Here is a 22,493-nt window from a genome sequence, read left to right on the forward strand (position 1 = left end):
AAATAAAAAGCTTAATTAATCAAGAAAATAGATTGATTTCCACTGCTTTTTAAAAATGAATTCATCATCAGTTATCTAAAAATTATAGCTCAATAAATTATTGTTGTAAATTTTCAAATTAATCAATGTAAAGTCTCAATTAATTTGTTGGTGTTCACATTTATCAAAAGTACACTCTCAATTAAAAGTGAGAAATTTTAGGTTATCCACTGTAAATTCAACAAAAGTACAATCTCAGTAAAATTTTACTATACGTAATCATGCGTATTCTTTTATCTCCTCACCAAATAAAAAACTTAATTAATCAAGAAAATAGATTGATTCCACTGCATTTTCAAAATAAATTCATCATCGGTTATATAAAGATTATAGCTCAATAAATTATTTTAAATTTTCAAATTAATCCATGTAAAGTCTCTATTAATTTGTTGGTGTTCACTTTTAACCAAAGTGCAATCTCAATTGAAAGTGAGAACTTTTAGATTGTCCACTGTAAATTCAACCAAACACTACAAGAATATGTAATTTTAGATGAGGTTTATTCCTTGAGGTTATAATAACCTCCGGTAAATAATAGTAAATAATAGGTATGGTGGAGGTTTTGAAAACCGTATTTAAGTATCAGGGGTTTTTTTATGAACCCCGGAAAATTTTTATCTTACCTTATTTTTTTATTTCTCACCCTTTTTTCTAATTTTTAGTTAGATTATTCAGATTTTCTCCCTTTCTCACTAAGTCAATCTAGAGGAAGAAAATGCAGCCTTCCCGTGCCTCCATCGTTTTTGGTTCAAGTTCAAGGTAACCAAGATCTTTTCTCTCAAAATGTCGTCTCCTTATTTTTGTTGTTCTTTCGATTTCATTTCCCTTTGTCTCATTTCAATTTTGATTTCGTTTAGTTTCCATGCTGCTATCGATTTGGTTTCCTTCTTTTCATCTCCTTTACTCATGCCCTAGGTCACTAATTACTTTGCCACCATCAAGTAGTAGCGTTGATCGTGCCACAGTTACCGGAACCAGAGTTACCGGAACCAGAGTGTGATTCCATAGCCACCGCAACCATCGTAACAGTGTAATCCCTACTTTTGTTCAGGTACTCCTCTTTGCAGCTCCATCTTAGATTTTGTTCTTAAGTTTCACCACTTCGCCATTTTTTCTTTTCCAACTTTTCCTTTCTTTGCTGAGGTAACTCGGTAGGTTATTCCCTTTCTTTGTTGTATGCCTTCACACCTCTTTCTCCCTAAATACTTATCATTCACATTTCTAAATATAAGTGATATAAGTGAAACCAACACTTGTAAAAAATAATATTTCATTAATTTACTCTAGATTTTCCAGAATAATTAATCTTTATTCTGTGTAGAGTAACTTTCCAGAAAAAAAATTGTGTAGAGTAATTTGTCTTTTATAAAAGTATCCCGAGAAAATGAAGTTATGGCTAATTCTGTTTTAATATTGTTTGGAGGAGAAGATTCCAAAATGAGGAAACTGAATGATATAAATATGTCCTTGAAATGGCATATGGTTAACACTTAAATACTATAATTGACCGAATACTTTGTATCACCTAAATAACAACTTGGTGTAGTGAGAGAAATTTAATTAAGTTGTAGTTTATATAGTGAGAAATTTCCACGTATTTAATGGTGACAAGGAAAAGCTTCTAATTATCCATGGCGTGCTGCCTGAAAGAAGAAGCATTAGAATTAATGGCATGTGAGAGTTAATGAGCAACTTAAACTCCTCCAAATAGACAAAGTAAAACACAAGAACTTAAAAAAAATGAGAAGAAAGTATTATTCGTTGTGCTAAAAATAGTTAGATGCCAGAATTGGAACCTAACACATAGGGTAAAAGGACTTTATTGGCATGATTTGATCTCTGCATTTTTGTTGTGAATGTTTTTTGTTTTAGCTAATCAATTAGGCATAGAGATATTGTGAAAGACAAATTTTCTTACAATCAACTACAATTTGATTTATGCAGTGCCAGTACAATACATGTAAATGGTAATTCAATATGATCACAACATCCCTTTTATTGTTTTGTATAACAGGTGGTTGAAAGTGGTTCTTATCGGGTGACAGTTGTACTTACAATTTCAGATTCCTAATCAATCTTCAATATTAGAGTTTTGAAATTTCATCTTATGGTGAAGTCAATCTTAGTTTTGCATGTTGTTAGATGAAGCTTACAAATGGCTATTTTTTTGGTTGTTTTATGTAGGATCTAACATATATTTCTGGACAGCTATCCTTCCTGTATTTGTAAGTTACTTCATTATGTCCTTCATTTTCGTTTTAGATATCCTAATTGCATCAAATGATAGTGTGGTGGATAAACTAAACTTTTAAACTTTTGTTCCAGAACTATTTAGATGAATGGCATATGGTTAGTTCTTTGTGAAACAATATTGATATTTTTTGTCTATGATAGTTTAAGATTTTTTTATTAACTTATTACTGGACAGAATTTACAAACAATACACACGTAATTGACAAATTAAATTCTATGAACATATATTTTTATCTTCTTATCACATGTTTATGTTCTCCTTGTTTTCTTGTAACACTTTTGATCCTATAGTTGTGAATTTTACAATATTTTTAGTCTCAAGGCAAAGGTAAATTCATGAGAATTATGTAAATATTACAAAAGCCAATGAAATATAAGATGTTTACCATAATCTGTTTCTGGGTTGCAATCTTTTCTAAGATGCATTTTCTTTATCTATTTCAAAATTCTCTAAAAACAAATTATTTTTCAAATGATTACTGTTTACTATATTCATATGATGTTAAACGAGTCTTCTAAAAATATTGAAATATATATATATATATATATATATATATATATATATATATTAACAATTCTCTAAAAACAAATTATTTTTCAAATGATTACTGTTTACTATATTCATATGATGTTAAACGAGTCTTCTAAAAATATTGAAATATATATATATATATATATATATATATATATATATATATATATATATATATATATATATATATATATATATATATATATATATATATATATATATATATATATATATATATATATATATATATATGTATTAAATTTAGCATCTGTTTGGACTACATAAACAATCTAAAAATGAAATAAATGAATTTTTTCATTCATGTTACTCCTAACTATAATGCACTATTAGTTTTGAAAATAAGATACTAATTTATAATAAATTTTAAAGAACATCCATGTAAAGTATAACCGAGAGAATATTATATAATGAATATGCCATAATTTGTAATATTGAATAAATATTATCTAGTATTTAATTGGGGTTTGAAAATATGTATTCGAAAATGTGCTGGTAGCACTCCTTAAACATAGTTCAGAAGAGATTGGAATTAGTTATGTTGTGTGATTAATATTGAGTGAGTTTAAGATAATTGATATGTATATTATCCATGTCTCTCTCTACCAACCCCACAAAATGAAGTGGGGAGTGGAAGGAAAATTACAAGATAATTTTGGAGGTAGCAGCATATTCAAAAATTACAATTCAAACGGATGACAGATAGGAACTTGCCCAGCTTAGGGAACATACCCCACAATGCTGAAATAGATAACATTGTACTCTGATTAAGGTTTTCCTGCTTTAGTTTAAGCCCTTCCAGTTATATATATATATATATATATATATATATATATATATATATATATATATATATATATAGTCACACAATGTTTCACATTAATTTTGGTGAAAACGTGAAAACTTAGTAATTTGTTTTATAAGCTAAAGTTACAACTTTTGGAGAAATAAGAGCTAGAAAGTTTAGTTCTAGTCTTTCTATAATTTATATTTGTTTTCAATCTTTGAATTTTAAAGTGTATTATTTTTTGTCTTTTTAGCATTTAGACATCGTTTTATAGAAAAGCAAGGTGAGTGTATTCCTTCCTTGCACCACTTCCTCCTTCCACTAAGTAAAAGTATTGGCTAAGACTTTAGTAAATAACTTAAAAACACACGCATATATGTAATATAATACATATATGTAATATAATAATATTATATGATATATGATATAATATAATATGTATTATTATATAATAATACATATTATATTAAAGTTTAACCACGTCTAATAGATTTATTTCTGTAGTTAGTGTTAACTAATTGCTCTAATATTTTTGTATATGTATATCTTATAAATATAACTTGACACTTCCTTGTTTTGATTATATTACTATATTTTATGTATTTATGTAATTATTTATATTTTAATATTTAATTTAAAATAGAGGGCATTTTCTTCTCTTCATCTCTACTTCATCTCTCAATTTCAGCAAACGTGGTCCTCTCAATCATAGCTTCCAATTTCTCTGCTTTTCTCTTCTCCAATCGGTCAATCACAACTCCAAGTACTTTCGTTTTCATCTCAATGGACAAATCTTGGATAGAGATGCCTAGAAATACACCTCAATATATGGAAGGATTGAAGACATTTTTGGACTTTTCATTTGCTAATAGTAGTGTGAGGGGGGAGATAGTATGTCCATGTCCGAAATGCAACTTTAACAAGTGGCAATGTCGTGAAATAGTGTATGAACACTTGATTATCAAACCTTTTCCAAAAGGATATACAGTGTGGCTTCTACATGGGGAGAGAAAAGGAGCAAATGTGACGGATGAAATACATGTAATGCCAAGAGAAAATGATGAAGTAATTCCCGCTAATAATCCAATGTGTGACATGATTAATGATGCATTTGGGTATCATGAATACAACGATGACATGGTGGATGATAGGGAAACGGGTGCAGAGTCAAGCCATAATATGAATGATGATCTTGGAGACTTTTTTCAGTTGATGCAAGAAGGTCAAGAGAGTTTATATGAAGGGTGTGATAAATATTCTAAACTTTCTTTCTTGATCAAGTTGTATCACATCAAATGTATGTGCAGAATAACTAACAAGGGAATGTCCATGATACTAGAGTTATTAGCCAATGCTTTTGGACATGCTAAAATACCAAGCTCATTCTATGAGGCGAAGAAAATTATTAACAAGCTTGGTCTTCATTACACAAAAATTGATGCTTGTCCAAATGATTGCATGTTGTACTTTGGAGAAGACGCAAATATGGACTTTTGCAAGAAATGTAAAACATCTAGATGGAAGGCAAAAAAGAAAGGTACAAGTGACAGTGGTACAAGTAATAAAAGAAAAAAGATTCCTGCAAAGGTTTTAAGGTATTTTCCTCTGAAGCCACGCTTACAAAGGATGTTTATGTCTTCTAAAATAGCTGAGCATATGCGATGGCATGCATCAAAAAGTACAAATGAAGACATCTTAAGGCATCCAAGAGATTCTAAGGCATGGAAGACATTTGACCTTAAACATCCTCAATTTGCCTCAGACCCTCGAAATGTGAGACTTGGTTTGGCTACTGATGGGTTTAATCCATATGGCAATCTAAGCACCAGTTATAGTATTTGGCCAGTTGTACTCATACCGTACAACCTTCCTCCTTGGATGTGTTTGAAACAAAGTTCCTTTATTCTCTCTATGATCATTCTAGGAAAGCGAGCTCCAGGAAATGATATTGATGTATATTTACAACCACTAATAGAAGAGTTGAAAGAGTTATGGAGCACGGGCATAAAAACTTTTGACTCATATGGTAATGAAGTGTTTGATATGCATGCAGCCGTATTGTGGACTATTAGTGATTTTCCAGGTCTTGGAACTCTATCTGGATGGAACACGCATACTGGGTTGGCATGTCCTAGATGTAATTTTGACACAACTCCTAAGAAGCTTCTTAAAGGTGGTAAATTTTGTTTCATGAGTCATCGTCGTTGGTTAGATGGGAGGCATAGATTTAGACTAGCTCGCATGAGATTTGATGGAACTATAGAAAATAGAAATCCACCTGTGGTAGTGTCAGGATATGATGTCTTACAACAAGTTGAAAATGTCAATGTTGAATTTGGGAAAGAACCAGTACTTGAAGAACGAGCCAAAAGACAACGGGGAGTTAATCATGCCAAGTTAGACACTCAACAATGGCGAAAAAAGAGTATATTTTTTGAACTTCCTTATTGGGTAGACAACTTATTACATCACAATTTGGATGTTATGCATATTGAGAAAAATGTATGTGATAATGTGGTGTTTACCTTGTTGAATGATAGTTCAAACAAATGTAAAGACAATCTAAAAGCACGAAAGGATTTACAACTTTGGGGTATTAGACCTGATCTTTGGCCTGATGAGAATGGTAGATATCTCCCTGCTATATATACATTGACAAATGCAAATAAAGATATCTTTCTCAAAACTTTGAAGAACATGACTGTTCCAAATGGTTACTCTAGTAACATTAGTAGATGCATTGATGTCAAACAACGTAAGCTTGGTGGATTAAAAAGTCATGACTCACATGTTTTGATGGAGCAACTTTTACCTTCGGCAATGAGAAATACACTTCCTAAAGAAGTATGCTCTATCTTGGTTGATCTGTGTATGTTTTTTAGGCAATTGTGCAATAAAGTTTTAAGAATGGATGAACTTGACCAACTACAAAGTAGAGTTGTCCTCACATTGTGCTACATGGAGATGTTATTTCCTCCTTCTTTCTTTACAGTCATGATTCATTTAATTGTGCATTTGGTAGAAGATGCCAAGCTTGGAGGACCCGTCCAATATCGATGGATGTATCCCATTGAGAGGTATTTAGGAAAGTTAAAGTCCTATGTTCGTAATAAGGCACAAGCAGAAGGGTCAATAGCTGAAGGATACATGGCTGAAGAGGCTTTAACTTTTTGTTCTAGATATGTAGATGGAATTGAGACTGTATTTAATCGACTGCGTCGTGTTAATGATGAACCTCATATTGTTCCATCTAATATAAGTACATTATTCCCACAAGTTGGAAAACCAGCCAGTTCTTTTGCTTATTTCACTCTATCAGCAAAGGAAAAGTTGCAAGCACATCGTCATGTGCTAACTAACTGCACCATAGTTGACCCGTTTCTGCAGTAAGTATTTATGCATTTTTGTATAATTAGTTTTTCCTTCAACATTACATTATATATTTTATATCTTTGACATAGGGAATTTAGAGACACTTTACGAAGACAACTAAGAAGCCGCACACGATCATCCTCTATGATAGACAAGAGGGTTCATAGGGAATTTGTAGAATGGTTTTCACGTCGTGTATGTATATGTTCTCCAATAATCTTTAACTTATATATATTATTAAAATATTAAGCATGTTTCTTAATATTAAGTATTTTGTTTTATTTTGTTTTAGATAAGGAATGAATCAATTGGTACCCATTCAATTGATTTAAAATTCTTAGCTATGGGTCCAATTGATTGTGCAAAGCGATACAGTGCCTACAATGTGAATGGGTTCAAATTTCGTACATTGGAGCGTGACCTTTGGCTTAAAACACAAAATAATGGAGTGTTTGGTACATTTGGGACAAGGAGTTATGCAAGTAGCATTGACAATCAAATGCGGTTTGGAGCTGTGCCATATTACGGTCGATTGGTAGACATAATTGAGATAAATTACCATGGACATTTCTCAGTTGTTTTATTCAAATGTATGTGGGCTAATACAACTTCTTCTAGAGGGATTATGACTGATGACTTTGGATTTACATTAGTAAGTTTTTCACGTTTGATCCACACTGGTGATAATGATGATGATGAGCCATACATTCACGCATCAGAAGCTCAAATGGTGTATTATGTAGAAGATGAGTTGGATAAAAATTGGTGCATACCTGTACATTTAAAGCCTAGAGACATGTACGACATGGGTGAAGAAGATGTTGACGATTTTCATGAATCTGAACCATTTGAGCAACAAAACTTAGAATTATTATATCCAGATGAGGATGGAAATATACAACTAGCAAGGTAATTGTCACATAACACTCTTTGAATTTTAGTTTTTGTGTAATTGATTTTCTGATTTTAGGATTCTTATTTCTGCACTTGTTTTGATTCAATTCTCTATTCCATAATCCAATGCTATTTTTCTGCATATTTTATGTTTCTATGGATTCAGTACAATTTTGCATCATGACTTTGTATTCAGCTTGAAGATTATCAAGCTTGGCTTGATGCAGCCTTAGTTTCTCATGTTCTTGTTGAAGAGCATCTTCAACCATAGCTTTATCAACACATAAATCATAAACCTCAAGTATAGTAAGTCATCCTCTTGTGTCTATCACAGATACAAGATATCTGGTCTCTTAAGTGTGCAACCTCTCTTAAGTGTATTCCAATTCTTGAACTAGCTTTAATATATCAGAAAATGCAAAATGTGATTCCCCTAGTTTAGAATCTAATACTGTACATTGGCCATGCGCTTCAGTTCTGCCCAAAGATCTGTTACCACATCCTCAGCTTCATTCAACTGTGCTTCAAGCTCTTCAATTTTTCTTTGCTGCTGCAATGATGCTTTCTCTGCTTCAGCTGTCTGTTAACAAAGAAAGCATTAGTTTATGGAAATTCATTAGTTTGTGACTTTCAAAGGAGAAACAAGAAAATCCAACCGAGATTATTAGATTATAAATAATGACATTCATAACTAACAATAAAAAGTCATAGGTGTCTTAAACACAACATATAAGTAACTACCAACAAAAGGAAGTGTCAATCATCATCTTCTAAATTCAATTCTTCTTTAACATTTTCACTATTATTATTATTATTATTATTATTATTATTATTATTATTATTATTATTATTATTCTTACAAGGTAGATTAATAAAATAAAAAAGGTGAAGTATACCACTATTAGCATTAGCATAGGAAATGCATGAGGTGGGACGCAAAATCCCATAGGAAAGGGGAAGAACACTAAACAGGGGATAAGAGGTTAATATTGAATGAAGTCAAAGATAAACACACAATTTATCTTCTGGGTTGTTAGTCTTTTATGGAGGTGTTCATCAGAAAATAGCTTCTGGGTTGTTTGAGCCTTCATATTTAATGAAAGTCTAAAGTTGCTATATTTAAAAGACTTACATCCAATTCTCCTCCAAGAAAACCTAGAAGGATTAATATAAGAACAAAATATACATGCTCTCCCAAGAAAAACACTACCCACCAACAACACCAAAGTGTCAAAAAAATTATTCGGCATAAACTGTTTGTGGAGAACAAAGTAAACATTTGTTACTTACATGAAAGCAAAGTCAAAAGATCCTTCATTTGCAGGCTGCACCCAAACATTCAAATATGTTTTTAGATAAAACAGTAGACATTCACATAGTCTTAGAATCTTAAAATTTGGTTTACCTATTACACTTTATATTAAAATCAATTAATAGTTGGAGCTATTTCACCATACTTATGTAATTATGTAATGAGATGAATTCTTTGGTCAATACTATGTTTTATTAACTGTCAAAGGTGGCGGCTTATAAAACCATCCACTCAGAAAAAAACTGTCAAATATTATATTATATATTATCAATGTGTTATGAGCTTTGACTTTACATATTACTTGATACTAACATATGTGTTTCTCTTATTTTTTAAAGACCACCTGAAGATGAAGAAAACATCAATCAAGAGTAATAGTTCGGATGTACACACCACCCATAAGTCCTCTTCTACATGGGGACAAGTAGTTGATCACAAGTCTTCTTCATGTCATCATCCGTCTAATCCAGGTAGTATGTTGAATTTAAAATTGAGCTTTATTAAATCTTCAAGAGTTTTATTGGTTGTCAGGAGTCTTCAAGAATAAATTTGCAACCTCAAATAAGTCTAAGTCAGATACACAAGTGCATATATCATTTCCTGCACCTAAGTTTACTAATTCTAGACATCTTCAACGTCCATCTACACCAGGTTAGATATCTCAACTCTCTTACTAATTTGTTTTCCATCTATATTCAACAAATTTATTCATTTTTCAAAACTAAACAGGTTCTTCATTTCCATTTCCCCATCCACCTTCAACTGCACCTCAAAGAAGTAGTGAACATGCTCCCCCTCCACCTCCACTTGCACCCCAAGCAAGTACTGAACAAGATCCCCCTCCATCTGCACCTACACCTCAACCAAGTAATGAAAAGGATCCCCCTCCACCTGCACCTGCACCTCAACCAATTAATGAACATGATCCCCTTCACATATTTATGCACACTTGTTTTTTTTTCATTCAACTAATTTACTTCCAGGAACCTTGAAAGTGAGGATATCTTCAACTAGTACATCATATGTATATTCTGAAAGTAAAGAGGAAGAAAGTGAGGAGTCTGAGTTGCAAGAAGATCAACATAGGCTTGTAGCACGAAAAAGAGCATGGTTTGTTGATGTTATTGGTATGCAACTACTTAAATTATGTGCTAGAATACAGTTTTAAATTATGTTATTGGATTTTGATGTATCAAATACCAAAAACTTGTAATCAAATTCTGTCTACACTGAAATCTTATTTTTAATCATGCAGATTTTTAGTTAAATCTACATTATTTAATTTGTTTTTCAAACTTTATAGATGATCAAGGAAAGATAAATACAAAACAGCTACGAGCCAATGATGTATGGAATTTACCTACAAATGAAAGGATTGTTGTGCAATGGAATAATGAGGGTCAACCAATTGGAGATAGTGGAGCATTATTGAATAGGTTTTTAGGTAGTGTTTCAAGAAACTCCAATGCTTTTCCTATTAGTTATTCTAGTTGGAGGAAGATTCCTAAAGATTATAAAGAAGATATACTTAAAAACGCTATTCAGGTAAGGAATGTAAAAGTTGAATTTATAATTTAATTATACCATGATTGTTGTTAATTTTAATTGTTTCATGTTTTGAAGGTTAAGTTTGATGTCCATTCTGATGTTCATGTAAACTATGTTCTCAAATCACTTAACACAAAGTGGAGAGACCATCGACAAGAATTGTGGCAACAAAGGAATGATGGTACACGTACTAGAGATGAATTGATCACAATGGCTCCAAAAGGAATAGATAGAGACCAATGGGCTTCTTTTATTGACTATCGTCTAAATTCAAAAACAAAGGTATAATTGAAACTTTTTTTCATCAACCTTATTTATTATTATTAATTTTTATACTTTGATGATTAGGACCATGCCCTCAAAAATAAAAACAATAGGGCAAAGCAAACCATTGCTCACACATGTGGATCTAAGAGCCTTGCAAGGAAAAGAGATGAAATGGTGATAATATTACATATCTTCAAATTAAATTTATGTTTTAATTTTTTGAATTGTGTCATAAATTTTTTTTTCAACTCTATAGGAAAAAGAGTGTGGCCAAAAGGTTAGTAGAGGAGAGGTATGGATAGCCACCCACAAGCATGCTAATGGAACATTTGTTAGTGATGAAGCAAGGGAAATTGGTGTAAGTTTGATTCTAATAAACTCTATAATTATCATCCACAATTGACGTTATTTTAATTAGTTTCTTCTCGTGTTCTGTATAGGAAAAAATTCAATCATATGAATCAAAATTATCAACATCCCAATCAAAAGATGTATCTAGCACCGATTCCTTAGCTTTTGCTTTCGGAAGTCAAGAACATTGTGGACGTGTTAGGGGTTTAGGTTTGGGACCTTGTCCATCTAAAGTGTTTGGCTTCAATGCACATTCATATAGTGGGGCGTCTTCGAGTTGTCCTTCTTATACACAGTTACAAAATCAGGTTAATAATTTCTTATTTTCAATTATTGCTTTTTTTAGTTTATCTCTTCTGTATAATGGTATTTTATTGCCATGAATATAGTCTTTTTTGTTGTTATATTGGGAATACAGAACCCCACTTTTAAGCTGCACAGTAGCATCCCACATGGTTACCAAAAACGTGGTGAAAGGCATGCTTTCTATTGTTGTTAAATCACCTTAAATTGCTATTGCTGTCATTGTTGTTATTGCTATCATTATTAAGACATCATTATCCTCATTTGGGTGTATGTATCACATTGTGAATGTGAAGAGTGGTTATTGAGTGCACCTATCATTGTTAGTTCTCTCTCCCTTGTGCCTTTTATTGATATACATAAGCCTCTTCTTAGTAAGCCTCTTCTTAAATTGGGAATACTGATTCATATGGGTATAGGTTGTACAGTATGGTATGGTTTCACACCAGGCGATGGTATTAATATACCTACGGAAGGATTGGCACTCCTATTTAGTCCAATAGAAAATTATGAATCCTTCTTGACTAACCCGGATGTTCATGTTCAACCGGGCTTGTCGGTGTTAGCTTAGGACTAGCAGTTGCCATCTTATTTACCCTTGGTATTAATCTAAGTTGTGGAGAAACAATACCACTGTATTTATTGCGAAATGATATTATTCAAATAAATAATGGATTTTTAGTCTGCATGAATAAACTATAATTTATCATTATTTCACCAAGTAAAAGTTTTTCCCATAACCATTATTATTATTTTTATATATAGAGATATTATGAAACCAGTGCAGATATAGCTAAATGAGACAATTCAACACGTTCTTAATCTCACTTACTTCTATTCACAAGGGATTTTGCATGAATCATAAACTATTTTTTAAAATTTTGTAAGTTTGCATTTGGAACATTGCTTCAATCGAATTATTTCTTTTACAGTAACATGTACCAACATTTCTTTCTTTTCTGCACCATTCATGTCACACAACAACACTACTCAGTTCTTTCTTGAAGGAGATTGTGGAAGCTTCCATTTCATGCAAACGATGCCTAATTATTATAATCCTAGAATATATTTATTTACAAGACAGTATTCTACAGACCATAATTTACAATTACAACTATCTAAGGATATAGGTTATGTACATGATTCTATGAAATCTGAGAATTTTATACCTAGTCTGACTCTTTATCAATTGTCTAGCATTCAACATCAAATTGAAAATGGTTCTTACAAGGTAGGACCGCTAGAGTATATTGATTGTTTAGAAGAAGATATGAATCAACTTTTAGATTCTACATTACCTGATTATCCGGATATCCATATACATGTATCAGAAAAACCTGATGAACATCTAGTGATAATAAAAGCCTCATGTTAAATGTTAGTTCTCTCTCCCTTGTGCATATTTAATGTGAATGTTAAATAAATTTGAAATTTCAACCTTCTGCACAATGATTGAAAATAATATATGGTTTATTATCTCTCACAAAAAGCATACAGGCGCACTAGAATTTATTTAATTTCGATATGTACATGATGTATTGGATCACGCACTACAAACAAAAGAAGATATGAACATGATGTAATATGTTTCGTTATTGATGATTTTGAGTTTGATTTAAGTTTGTATTATTGTTAGGCATGCTGTAAAATGCAGATAGTTTGATTAATTTTATTAGTTATGTTCTCAAACAGGTTTCTTCATTAACATCGCAAGTCAATGAAATGAAGGCAATGATGACTTTTTTTGTACAAAACTATCAAGGAGAATTGCCTCATGATTTTCCTGTGTTTCATTCATCATCGGTAATATTTAAATTTTAAGTATATTAATATATATTTTATACTGTGAAGAATGTTACCAATTATTATTATTTTTAATGTTAGGTATCTGATCAGGGTAGTGTTCCCAATGGAGAAAGAAATGACTCAGATCAAGATTGATACAGAAGAATCTTATTAGACTTTCATTTTATTTGACTTTATAACAAGTATAACAAAGATATTGTAATATTTCACTAGTTTGAATGTTTAAACTTTATTATTTACTTTGAACTTATAAACTACGTTCCTTACTTTTATGAATGCTATATCTAGTTATAAACAAATATCTAAATGTTAGAATTTTTTCATATCATATATTTTATGAATTATATGCACTCAAAAAGTACAATAAATAAAATTAAGGGAATTTGAAAAGTAAAAACATTAATAAATAATGAATTGCATTGTAGGGGTAAAAAATGAACTTTCAGTACTATTATACGGTATAAAGGATTTAAAACTACATACAAGAAATAGGTACTAGAGTTACAAAACCACATTAAATACCAAGGGTTCTAAAATTGACGATAATTACTAGGGGTTTAAAAACCTCAGAAAATACCAGGGATTACCAGGGGTTTTAAACTGCCGATAATTACCAGGGGTTTTAAAACCGCCGGTAATTACTAGGGGTTTTAAAACCACCGGTAATTACCAGGGGTTTTAAAACCGCCGGTAATTACTAGGGGTTTTCAAACCGCCGGTAATTACCAGGGGTTTAAAACCACCAGTAATTACCAGGGGTTTCAAACCGCCGGTAAATACCAGAGGTTTCAAAACCGTCGGTAAGTGCTGTTTTACCAGGGGTTAGTGAAAACCGCCGGTAATCCGTTAACGACGCTGGTTTTTCTACGGGAAAAACAAACCACCGGAAACTCCTTTAATGGGGGTTAAAACCCCCGGAAATGCCATAAATAACCTCTAGTAAAAATTATTTTTGTTGTAGTGAAAGTACAGTCTCAATCAAATTTTACTATACCTAATCATGCGTATTCTTTTATCTCCTCACCAAATAAAAAGCTTAATTAATCAAGAAACTATATTGATTCCACTACTTTTTCAAAATAAATTTATCATCGGTTATCTAAAGATTATAGCTCAATAAATTATTGTTGTTAATTTTCAAATTAATCTATGTAAAGTCTCAATTAATTTGTTGGTGTTCACTTTTAACCAAAGTATAATATCAATTAAAAGTAAGAACTTTTAGATTATCCACTGTAAATTCAACCAAAGTATAGTCTCAATCAAATTTTACTGTATCTAATCATGCGTATTCTTTTATCTCCTCACCAAATAAAAAGCTTAATTAATCAAGAAAATAGATTGATTTCCACTGCTTTTTAAAAATGAATTCATCATCAGTTATCTAAAAATTATAGCTCAATAAATTATTGTTGTAAATTTTCAAATTAATCAATGTAAAGTCTCAATTAATTTGTTGGTGTTCACATTTATCAAAAGTACACTCTCAATTAAAAGTAAGAAATTTTAGGTTATCCACTGTAAATTCAACAAAAGTACAATCTCAGTCAAATTTTACTATACGTAATCATGCGTATTCTTTTATCTCCTCACCAAATAAAAAGCTTAATTAGTTAAGAAAAGAGATTGACTCCACTACATTTTCAAAATAAATTCATCATCGGTTATTTAAAGATTAAAGCTAAAAAAATTATTGTTGTAAATTTGCAAATTAATCAATGTAAAGTCTCCATTAATTTATAGGTGTTCACTTTTAACCAAAGTGCAATCTCAATTGAAGTGAGAACATTTAGATTGTCCACTGTAAATTCAACCAAAGTACAGTCTCAATCAAATTTTACTATACCTAATCATGTGTACTCTTTTATCTCTTCACCAAATAAAAAGCTTAATTAGTCAAGAAAATAGATTGATTCCACTACTTTTTCAAAATAAATTCATCATCGGTTATCTAAAGATTATAGCTCAATAAATTATTGTTGTAAATTTTCAAATTAATCAATATAAAGCCTCAATTAATTTGTTGGTGTTCACTTTTAACCAAAGTGCAATCTCAATTGAAAGTGAGAACTTTTATATATTCCACTATAAATTCAACGAAAGTACAGTCCCAATCAAATTTTACTATACCTAAACATGCATCTTCCTTTATCTCCTAACCAAATAAAAAGCTTAATTAATCAAGAAAATACATTGATTCCACTCCTTTTTCAAAATAAATACATCATCAGTTATATAAAAATAATAGCTCAATAAATTATTGTTGTAAATTTTCAAATTAATCAATGTAAAGTCTCAATTAATTTGTTGGTGTTCACATTTATCAGAAGTACACTCTCAATTAAAATTGAGAAATTTTAAGTTATCCACTGTAAATTCAACAAAAGTACACTCTCAGTCAAATTTTACTATACGTAATCATGCGTATTCTTTTATCTCCTCACCAAATAAAAAGCTTAATTAATCAAGAAAATAGATTGATTCCACTGCATTTTCAAAATAAATTCATCATCGGTTATTTAAAGATTAAAGCTCAATAAATTATTGTTGTAAATTTGCAAATTAATCAATGTAAAGTCTCCATTAATTTATAGGTGTTCACTTTTAACCACAGTGCAATCTCAATTGAAAGTGAGAACTTTTAGATTGTCCACTATAAATTCAACCAAAGTATAGTGTCAATGAAATTTTACTATACCTAATCATGCGTACTCTTTTATCTCTTCACCAAATAAAAAGCTTAATTAGTCAAGAAAATAGATTGATTCCACTACTTTTTCAAAATAAATTCATCACCAGTTATCTAAATATTACAGCTCAATAAAATATTGTTGGAAATTTTCAAATGAAACCATGTACAGTCTGAATTAATTTGTTGGTGTACACTTTTAACCAAAGTACAATCTCAATTAAAAGTGAGAACTTTTAGATTATCCACAGTAAATTCAACCAAAGTACAGTCTCAATCAAATTTTACTATACCTACTCATGCGTACTCTTTTATCTCTTCACCAAATAAAAAGCTTAATTCATCAAGAAAATAGATTGATTCCACTACTTTTTCAAAATAAATTCATCATCGGTTATCTAAAGATTATAGCTCAATAAATTATTGTTGTAAATTTTCAAATTAATCCATGTAAGGTCTCAATTAATTTGTAGGTGTTCACTTTTAACCAAAGTGCAATCTTAATTGAAAGTTAGAACTTTTACATTGTCCACTGTAAATTCAACCAAAGTACAGTCTCAATCAAATTTTACAATACCTAATCATGTGTATTCTTTTATCTCCTCACCAATTAAAAAGCTTAATTAATCAAGAAAATAGATTGATTCCACTACTTTTTCAAAATAAATTCATCATTGCTTATATAAAGATTATAGCTCAATAAATTATTGTTGTAAATTTTCAAATTAATCCATGTAAAGTCTCAATTAATTTGTTGGTGTTCACTTTTAACCAAAGTGCAATCTCAATTGAAAGTGAGAACTTTTACATTGTCCACTGTAAATTCAACCAAAGTACAGTCTCAATCAAATTTTACTATACCTAATCATGCGTACTCTTTTATCTCTTCACCAAATAAAAAGCTTAATTAGTCAAGAAAATAGATTGATTCCACTACTTTTTCAAAATAAATTCATCATCGGTTATCTAAAGATTACAACTCAATAAATTATTGTTGCAAATTTTGAAATTAATCCATGTAAAGTCTCAATTAATTTGTTGGTGTTCACTTTTAACCAAAGTGCAATCTCAATTGAAAGTGAGAACTTTTAGATTGTCCACTGTAAATTCAACCAAAGTACAGTCTCAATCAAATTTTACTATACCTAATCATGCGTACTCTTTTATCTCTTCACCAAATAAAAAGCTTAATTAGTCAAGAAAATAGATTGATTCCACTACTTTTTCAAAATAAATTCATCATCGGTTATCTAAAGATTATAGCTTAATAAATTATTGTTGCAAATTTTCAAATTAATCCATGTAAAGTCTCAATTAATTTGTTGGTGTTCACTTTTAACCAAAGTGCAATCTCAATTGAAAGTGAGAACTTTTAGATTGTCCACTGTAAATTCAACCAAAGTACAGTCTCAATCAAATTTTACTATACCTAATCATGCGTATTCTTTTATCTCCTCACCAAATAAAAAGCTTAATTAATCAAGAAAATATATTGATTCCATTACTTTTTCAAAATAAATTCATCATCGGTTATCTAAATATTATAGCTCAATAAATTATTGTTGTAAATTTTCAAATGAATCCACGTAAAGTCTCAATTAATTTGTAGTTGTTCACTTTTAACCAAAGTGCAATCTCAATTGAAAGTGAGAACTTTTACATTGTCCACTGTAAATTCAACCAAAGTACAGTCTCAATCAAATTTTACTATACCTAATAATGTGTATTCTTTTATCTCCTCACCAAATAAAAAGCTTAATTAATCAGGAAACTAGATTGATTCCACTACTTTTTCAAAATAAATTCATCATCGGTTATCTAAAGGTTCTAGCTCAATAAATTATTGTTGTTAATTTTCAAATTAATCCATGTAAAGTCTCAATTAATTTGTTGGTGTTCACTTTTAACCAAAGTATAATATCAATTAAAAGTAAGAACTTTTAGATTATCCACTGTAAATTCAACCAAAGTATAGTCTCAATCAAATTTTACTGTATCTAATCATGCGTATTCTTTTATCTCCTCACCAAATAAAAAGCTTAATTAATCAAGAAAATAGATTGATTTCCACTGCTTTTTAAAATGAATTCATCATCAGTTATCTAAAAATTATAGCTCAATAAATTATTGTTGTAAATTTTCAAATTAATCAATGTAAAGTCTCAATTAATTTGTTGGTGTTCACATTTATCAAAAGTACACTCTCAATTAAAAGTAAGAAATTTTAGGTTATCCACTGTAAATTCAACAAAAGTACAATCTCAGTCAAATTTTACTATACGTAATCATGCGTATTCTTTTATCTCCTCACCAAATAAAAAGCTTAATTAGTCAAGAAAAGAGATTGACTCCACTACATTTTCAAAATAAATTCATCATCGGTTATTTAAAGATTAAAGCTAAAAAAATTATTGTTGTAAATTTGCAAATTAATCAATGTAAAGTCTCCATTAATTTATAGGTGTTCACTTTTAACCAAAGTGCAATCTCAATTGAAGTGAGAACATTTAGATTGTCCACTGTAAATTCAACCAAAGTACAGTCTCAATCAAATTTTACTATACCTAATCATGTGTACTCTTTTATCTCTTCACCAAATAAAAAGCTTAATTAGTCAAGAAAATAGATTGATTCCACTACTTTTTCAAAATAAATTCATCATCGGTTATCTAAAGATTATAGCTCAATAAATTATTGTTGTAAATTTTCAAATTAATCAATATAAAGCCTCAATTAATTTGTTGGTGTTCACTTTTAACCAAAGTGCAATCTCAATTGAAAGTGAGAACTTTTATATATTCCACTATAAATTCAACCAAAGTATAGTCTCAATCAAATTTTACTGTATCTAATCATGCGTATTCTTTTATCTCCTCACCAAATAAAAAGCTTAATTAATCAAGAAAATAGATTGATTTCCACTGCTTTTTAAAAATGAATTCATCATCAGTTATCTAAAAATTATAGCTCAATAAATTATTGTTGTAAATTTTCAAATTAATCAATGTAAAGTCTCAATTAATTTGTTGGTGTTCACATTTATCAGAAGTACACTCTCAATTAAAATTGAGAAATTTTAAGTTATCCACTGTAAATTCAACAAAAGTACACTCTCAGTCAAATTTTACTATACGTAATCATGCGTATTCTTTTATCTCCTCACCAAATAAAAAGCTTAATTAATCAAGAAAATAGATTGATTCCACTGCATTTTCAAAATAAATTCATCATCGGTTATTTAAAGATTAAAGCTCAATAAATTATTGTTGTAAATTTGCAAATTAATCAATGTAAAGTCTCCATTAATTTATAGGTGTTCACTTTTAACCACAGTGCAATCTCAATTGAAAGTGAGAACTTTTAGATTGTCCACTATAAATTCAACCAAAGTATAGTGTCAATGAAATTTTACTATACCTAATCATGCGTACTCTTTTATCTCTTCACCAAATAAAAAGCTTAATTAGTCAAGAAAATAGATTGATTCCACTACTTTTTCAAAATAAATTCATCACCAGTTATCTAAATATTACAGCTCAATAAAATATTGTTGGAAATTTTCAAATGAAACCATGTACAGTCTGAATTAATTTGTTGGTGTACACTTTTAACCAAAGTACAATCTCAATTAAAAGTGAGAACTTTTAGATTATCCACAGTAAATTCAACCAAAGTACAGTCTCAATCAAATTTTACTATACCTACTCATGCGTACTCTTTTATCTCTTCACCAAATAAAAAGCTTAATTCATCAAGAAAATAGATTGATTCCACTACTTTTTCAAAATAAATTCATCATCGGTTATCTAAAGATTATAGCTCAATAAATTATTGTTGTAAATTTTCAAATTAATCCATGTAAGGTCTCAATTAATTTGTAGGTGTTCACTTTTAACCAAAGTGCAATCTTAATTGAAAGTTAGAACTTTTACATTGTCCACTGTAAATTCAACCAAAGTACAGTCTCAATCAAATTTTACTATACCTAATCATGTGTATTCTTTTATCTCCTCACCAATTAAAAAGCTTAATTAATCAAGAAAATAGATTGATTCCACTACTTTTTCAAAATAAATTCATCATTGCTTATATAAAGATTATAGCTCAATAAATTATTGTTGTAAATTTTCAAATTAATCCATGTAAAGTCTCAATTAATTTGTTGGTGTTCACTTTTAACCAAAGTGCAATCTCAATTGAAAGTGAGAACTTTTACATTGTCCACTGTAAATTCAACCAAAGTACAGTCTCAATCAAATTTTACTATACCTAATCATGCGTACTCTTTTATCTCTTCACCAAATAAAAAGCTTAATTAGTCAAGAAAATAGATTGATTCCACTACTTTTTCAAAATAAATTCATCATCGGTTATCTAAAGATTACAACTCAATAAATTATTGTTGCAAATTTTGAAATTAATCCATGTAAAGTCTCAATTAATTTGTTGGTGTTCACTTTTAACCAAAGTGCAATCTCAATTGAAAGTGAGAACTTTTAGATTGTCCACTGTAAATTCAACCAAAGTACAGTCTCAATCAAATTTTACTATACCTAATCATGCGTACTCTTTTATCTCTTCACCAAATAAAAAGCTTAATTAGTCAAGAAAATAAATTGATTCCACTACTTTTTCAAAATAAATTCATCATCGGTTATCTAAAGATTATAGCTCAATAAATTATTGTTGCAAATTTTCAAATTAATCCATGTAAAGTCTCAATTAATTTGTTGGTGTTCACTTTTAACCAAAGTGCAATCTCAATTGAAAGTGAGAACTTTTAGATTGTCCACTGTAAATTCAACCAAAGTACAGTCTCAATCAAATTTTACTATACCTAATCATGCGTATTCTTTTATCTCCTCACCAAATAAAAAGCTTAATTAATCAAGAAAATATATTGATTCCATTACTTTTTCAAAATAAATTCATCATCGGTTATCTAAATATTATAGCTCAATAAATTATTGTTGTAAATTTTCAAATGAATCCACGTAAAGTCTCAATTAATTTGTAGTTGTTCACTTTTAACCAAAGTGCAATCTCAATTGAAAGTGAGAACTTTTACATTGTCCACTGTAAATTCAACCAAAGTACAGTCTCAATCAAATTTTACTATACCTAATAATGTGTATTCTTTTATCTCCTCACCAAATAAAAAGCTTAATTAATCAGGAAACTAGATTGATTCCACTACTTTTTCAAAATAAATTCATCATCGGTTATCTAAAGGTTCTAGCTCAATAAATTATTGTTGTTAATTTTCAAATTAATCCATGTAAAGTCTCAATTAATTTGTTGGTGTTCACTTTTAACAAAGTACAATATCAATTAAAAGTAAGAACTTTTAGATTATCCACTGTAAATTCAACCAAAGTATAGTCTCAATCAAATTTTACTGTACCTGATCATGCGTATTCTTTTATCTCCTCACCAAATAAAAAGCGTAATTAATCAAGAAAATAGATTGATTTCCACTGCTTTTTCAAAATAAATTCATCAGCAGTTATCTAAAAATTATAGCTCAATAAATTATTGTTGTAAATTTTCAAATTAATCCGTGTAAGGTCTCAATTAATTTTAGGTGTTCACTTTTAACCAAAGTGCAATCTCAATTGAAAGTGAGAACTTTTAAATTGTCCACTGTAAATTCAACCAAAGTACAGTCTCAATTAAATTTTACTATACCTGATGAAGGATTATCTTGTTCCTTTTTAAGATTATTGAATATGGTGTGATTTGATTAAGAAAGCCAAGTGAAATCCCCACTGGACATTAAGGTAGCAAGCTATCTAGATGTGAAGGTTCCTTTCACAAAGCTCAAGAGAAGAAGATGATGGATTGATTCAAAACAAAAAGGAAATGGAAAGCACATAAACCATAGAAAACCAAGAACAATTAAAGGAAGAAGAAAACATAAAATGGAAAGGAAAGAAATGGTAAAAATGTGAGAAGCACGCCACTACAAGGCTAGGCTAGAAGCCATGGCAACCTTGAAGATGAGTGGATGTGTGCCGCCACTTGCTATGCAAGATAAGGCTTAAAAGTTTCACTCCCAAGGGAGGAAACTCTCACAAATGGTTGAGACACAATAGTGTTTTTACTTCAAAATGTTCAACCCTTTTACATGTCTAGGAGCACCCCTTATATAGAAGAGTTTAGGAGCCTCTAAGCAAATAAAAGATACCTAAGGATGTCTCTACAAAAACCTAACCCTAGCTTCTAGAAACTAGGTCAAATAAGGTTACAAAAATGAGAGACAAAAGAGCTAACTATGGTGTGTGCAAGGCTAATTTCGTTCTAGCACAAAAGGAGACAAAGA

The 22,493-nt window shown here is 30.1% G+C and overlaps 2 protein-coding genes and 1 long non-coding RNA gene across 3 annotated transcripts; all 3 read left to right on the top strand.

Moving 5' to 3' along the window:
• Nucleotides 1-4,412: 4,412 nt before the first annotated feature.
• On the top strand, nucleotides 4,413-6,826 carry LOC114172283. The gene is made up of 2 exons (XM_028056863.1): nucleotides 4,413-6,706; nucleotides 6,817-6,826. The coding sequence occupies exons 1-2, from the start codon at nucleotides 4,413-4,415 to the stop codon at nucleotides 6,824-6,826; spliced, it is 2,304 nt and encodes a 767-aa protein (XP_027912664.1).
• Nucleotides 6,827-6,905: 79 nt separating this feature from the next.
• On the top strand, nucleotides 6,906-7,351 carry LOC114172282. The gene is made up of 3 exons (XR_003601977.1): nucleotides 6,906-7,015; nucleotides 7,091-7,196; nucleotides 7,294-7,351. It is a non-coding gene; the product is annotated as an uncharacterized LOC114172282 (long non-coding RNA).
• A 2,205-nt stretch (nucleotides 7,352-9,556) lies between these two features.
• LOC114172284 lies at nucleotides 9,557-13,617 on the top strand. The gene is made up of 10 exons (XM_028056864.1): nucleotides 9,557-9,677; nucleotides 9,739-9,858; nucleotides 9,937-10,074; nucleotides 10,191-10,334; nucleotides 10,511-10,752; nucleotides 10,831-11,037; nucleotides 11,279-11,380; nucleotides 11,463-11,681; nucleotides 13,369-13,479; nucleotides 13,561-13,617. The coding sequence occupies exons 1-10, from the start codon at nucleotides 9,557-9,559 to the stop codon at nucleotides 13,615-13,617; spliced, it is 1,461 nt and encodes a 486-aa protein (XP_027912665.1).
• The last annotated feature ends 8,876 nt before the right edge of the window (nucleotides 13,618-22,493 follow it).

The sequence above is a fragment of the Vigna unguiculata genome, unplaced genomic scaffold (genome assembly GCF_004118075.2).
Source record: "Vigna unguiculata cultivar IT97K-499-35 unplaced genomic scaffold, ASM411807v1 contig_529, whole genome shotgun sequence".
Taxonomy (NCBI): domain Eukaryota; kingdom Viridiplantae; phylum Streptophyta; class Magnoliopsida; order Fabales; family Fabaceae; genus Vigna; species Vigna unguiculata.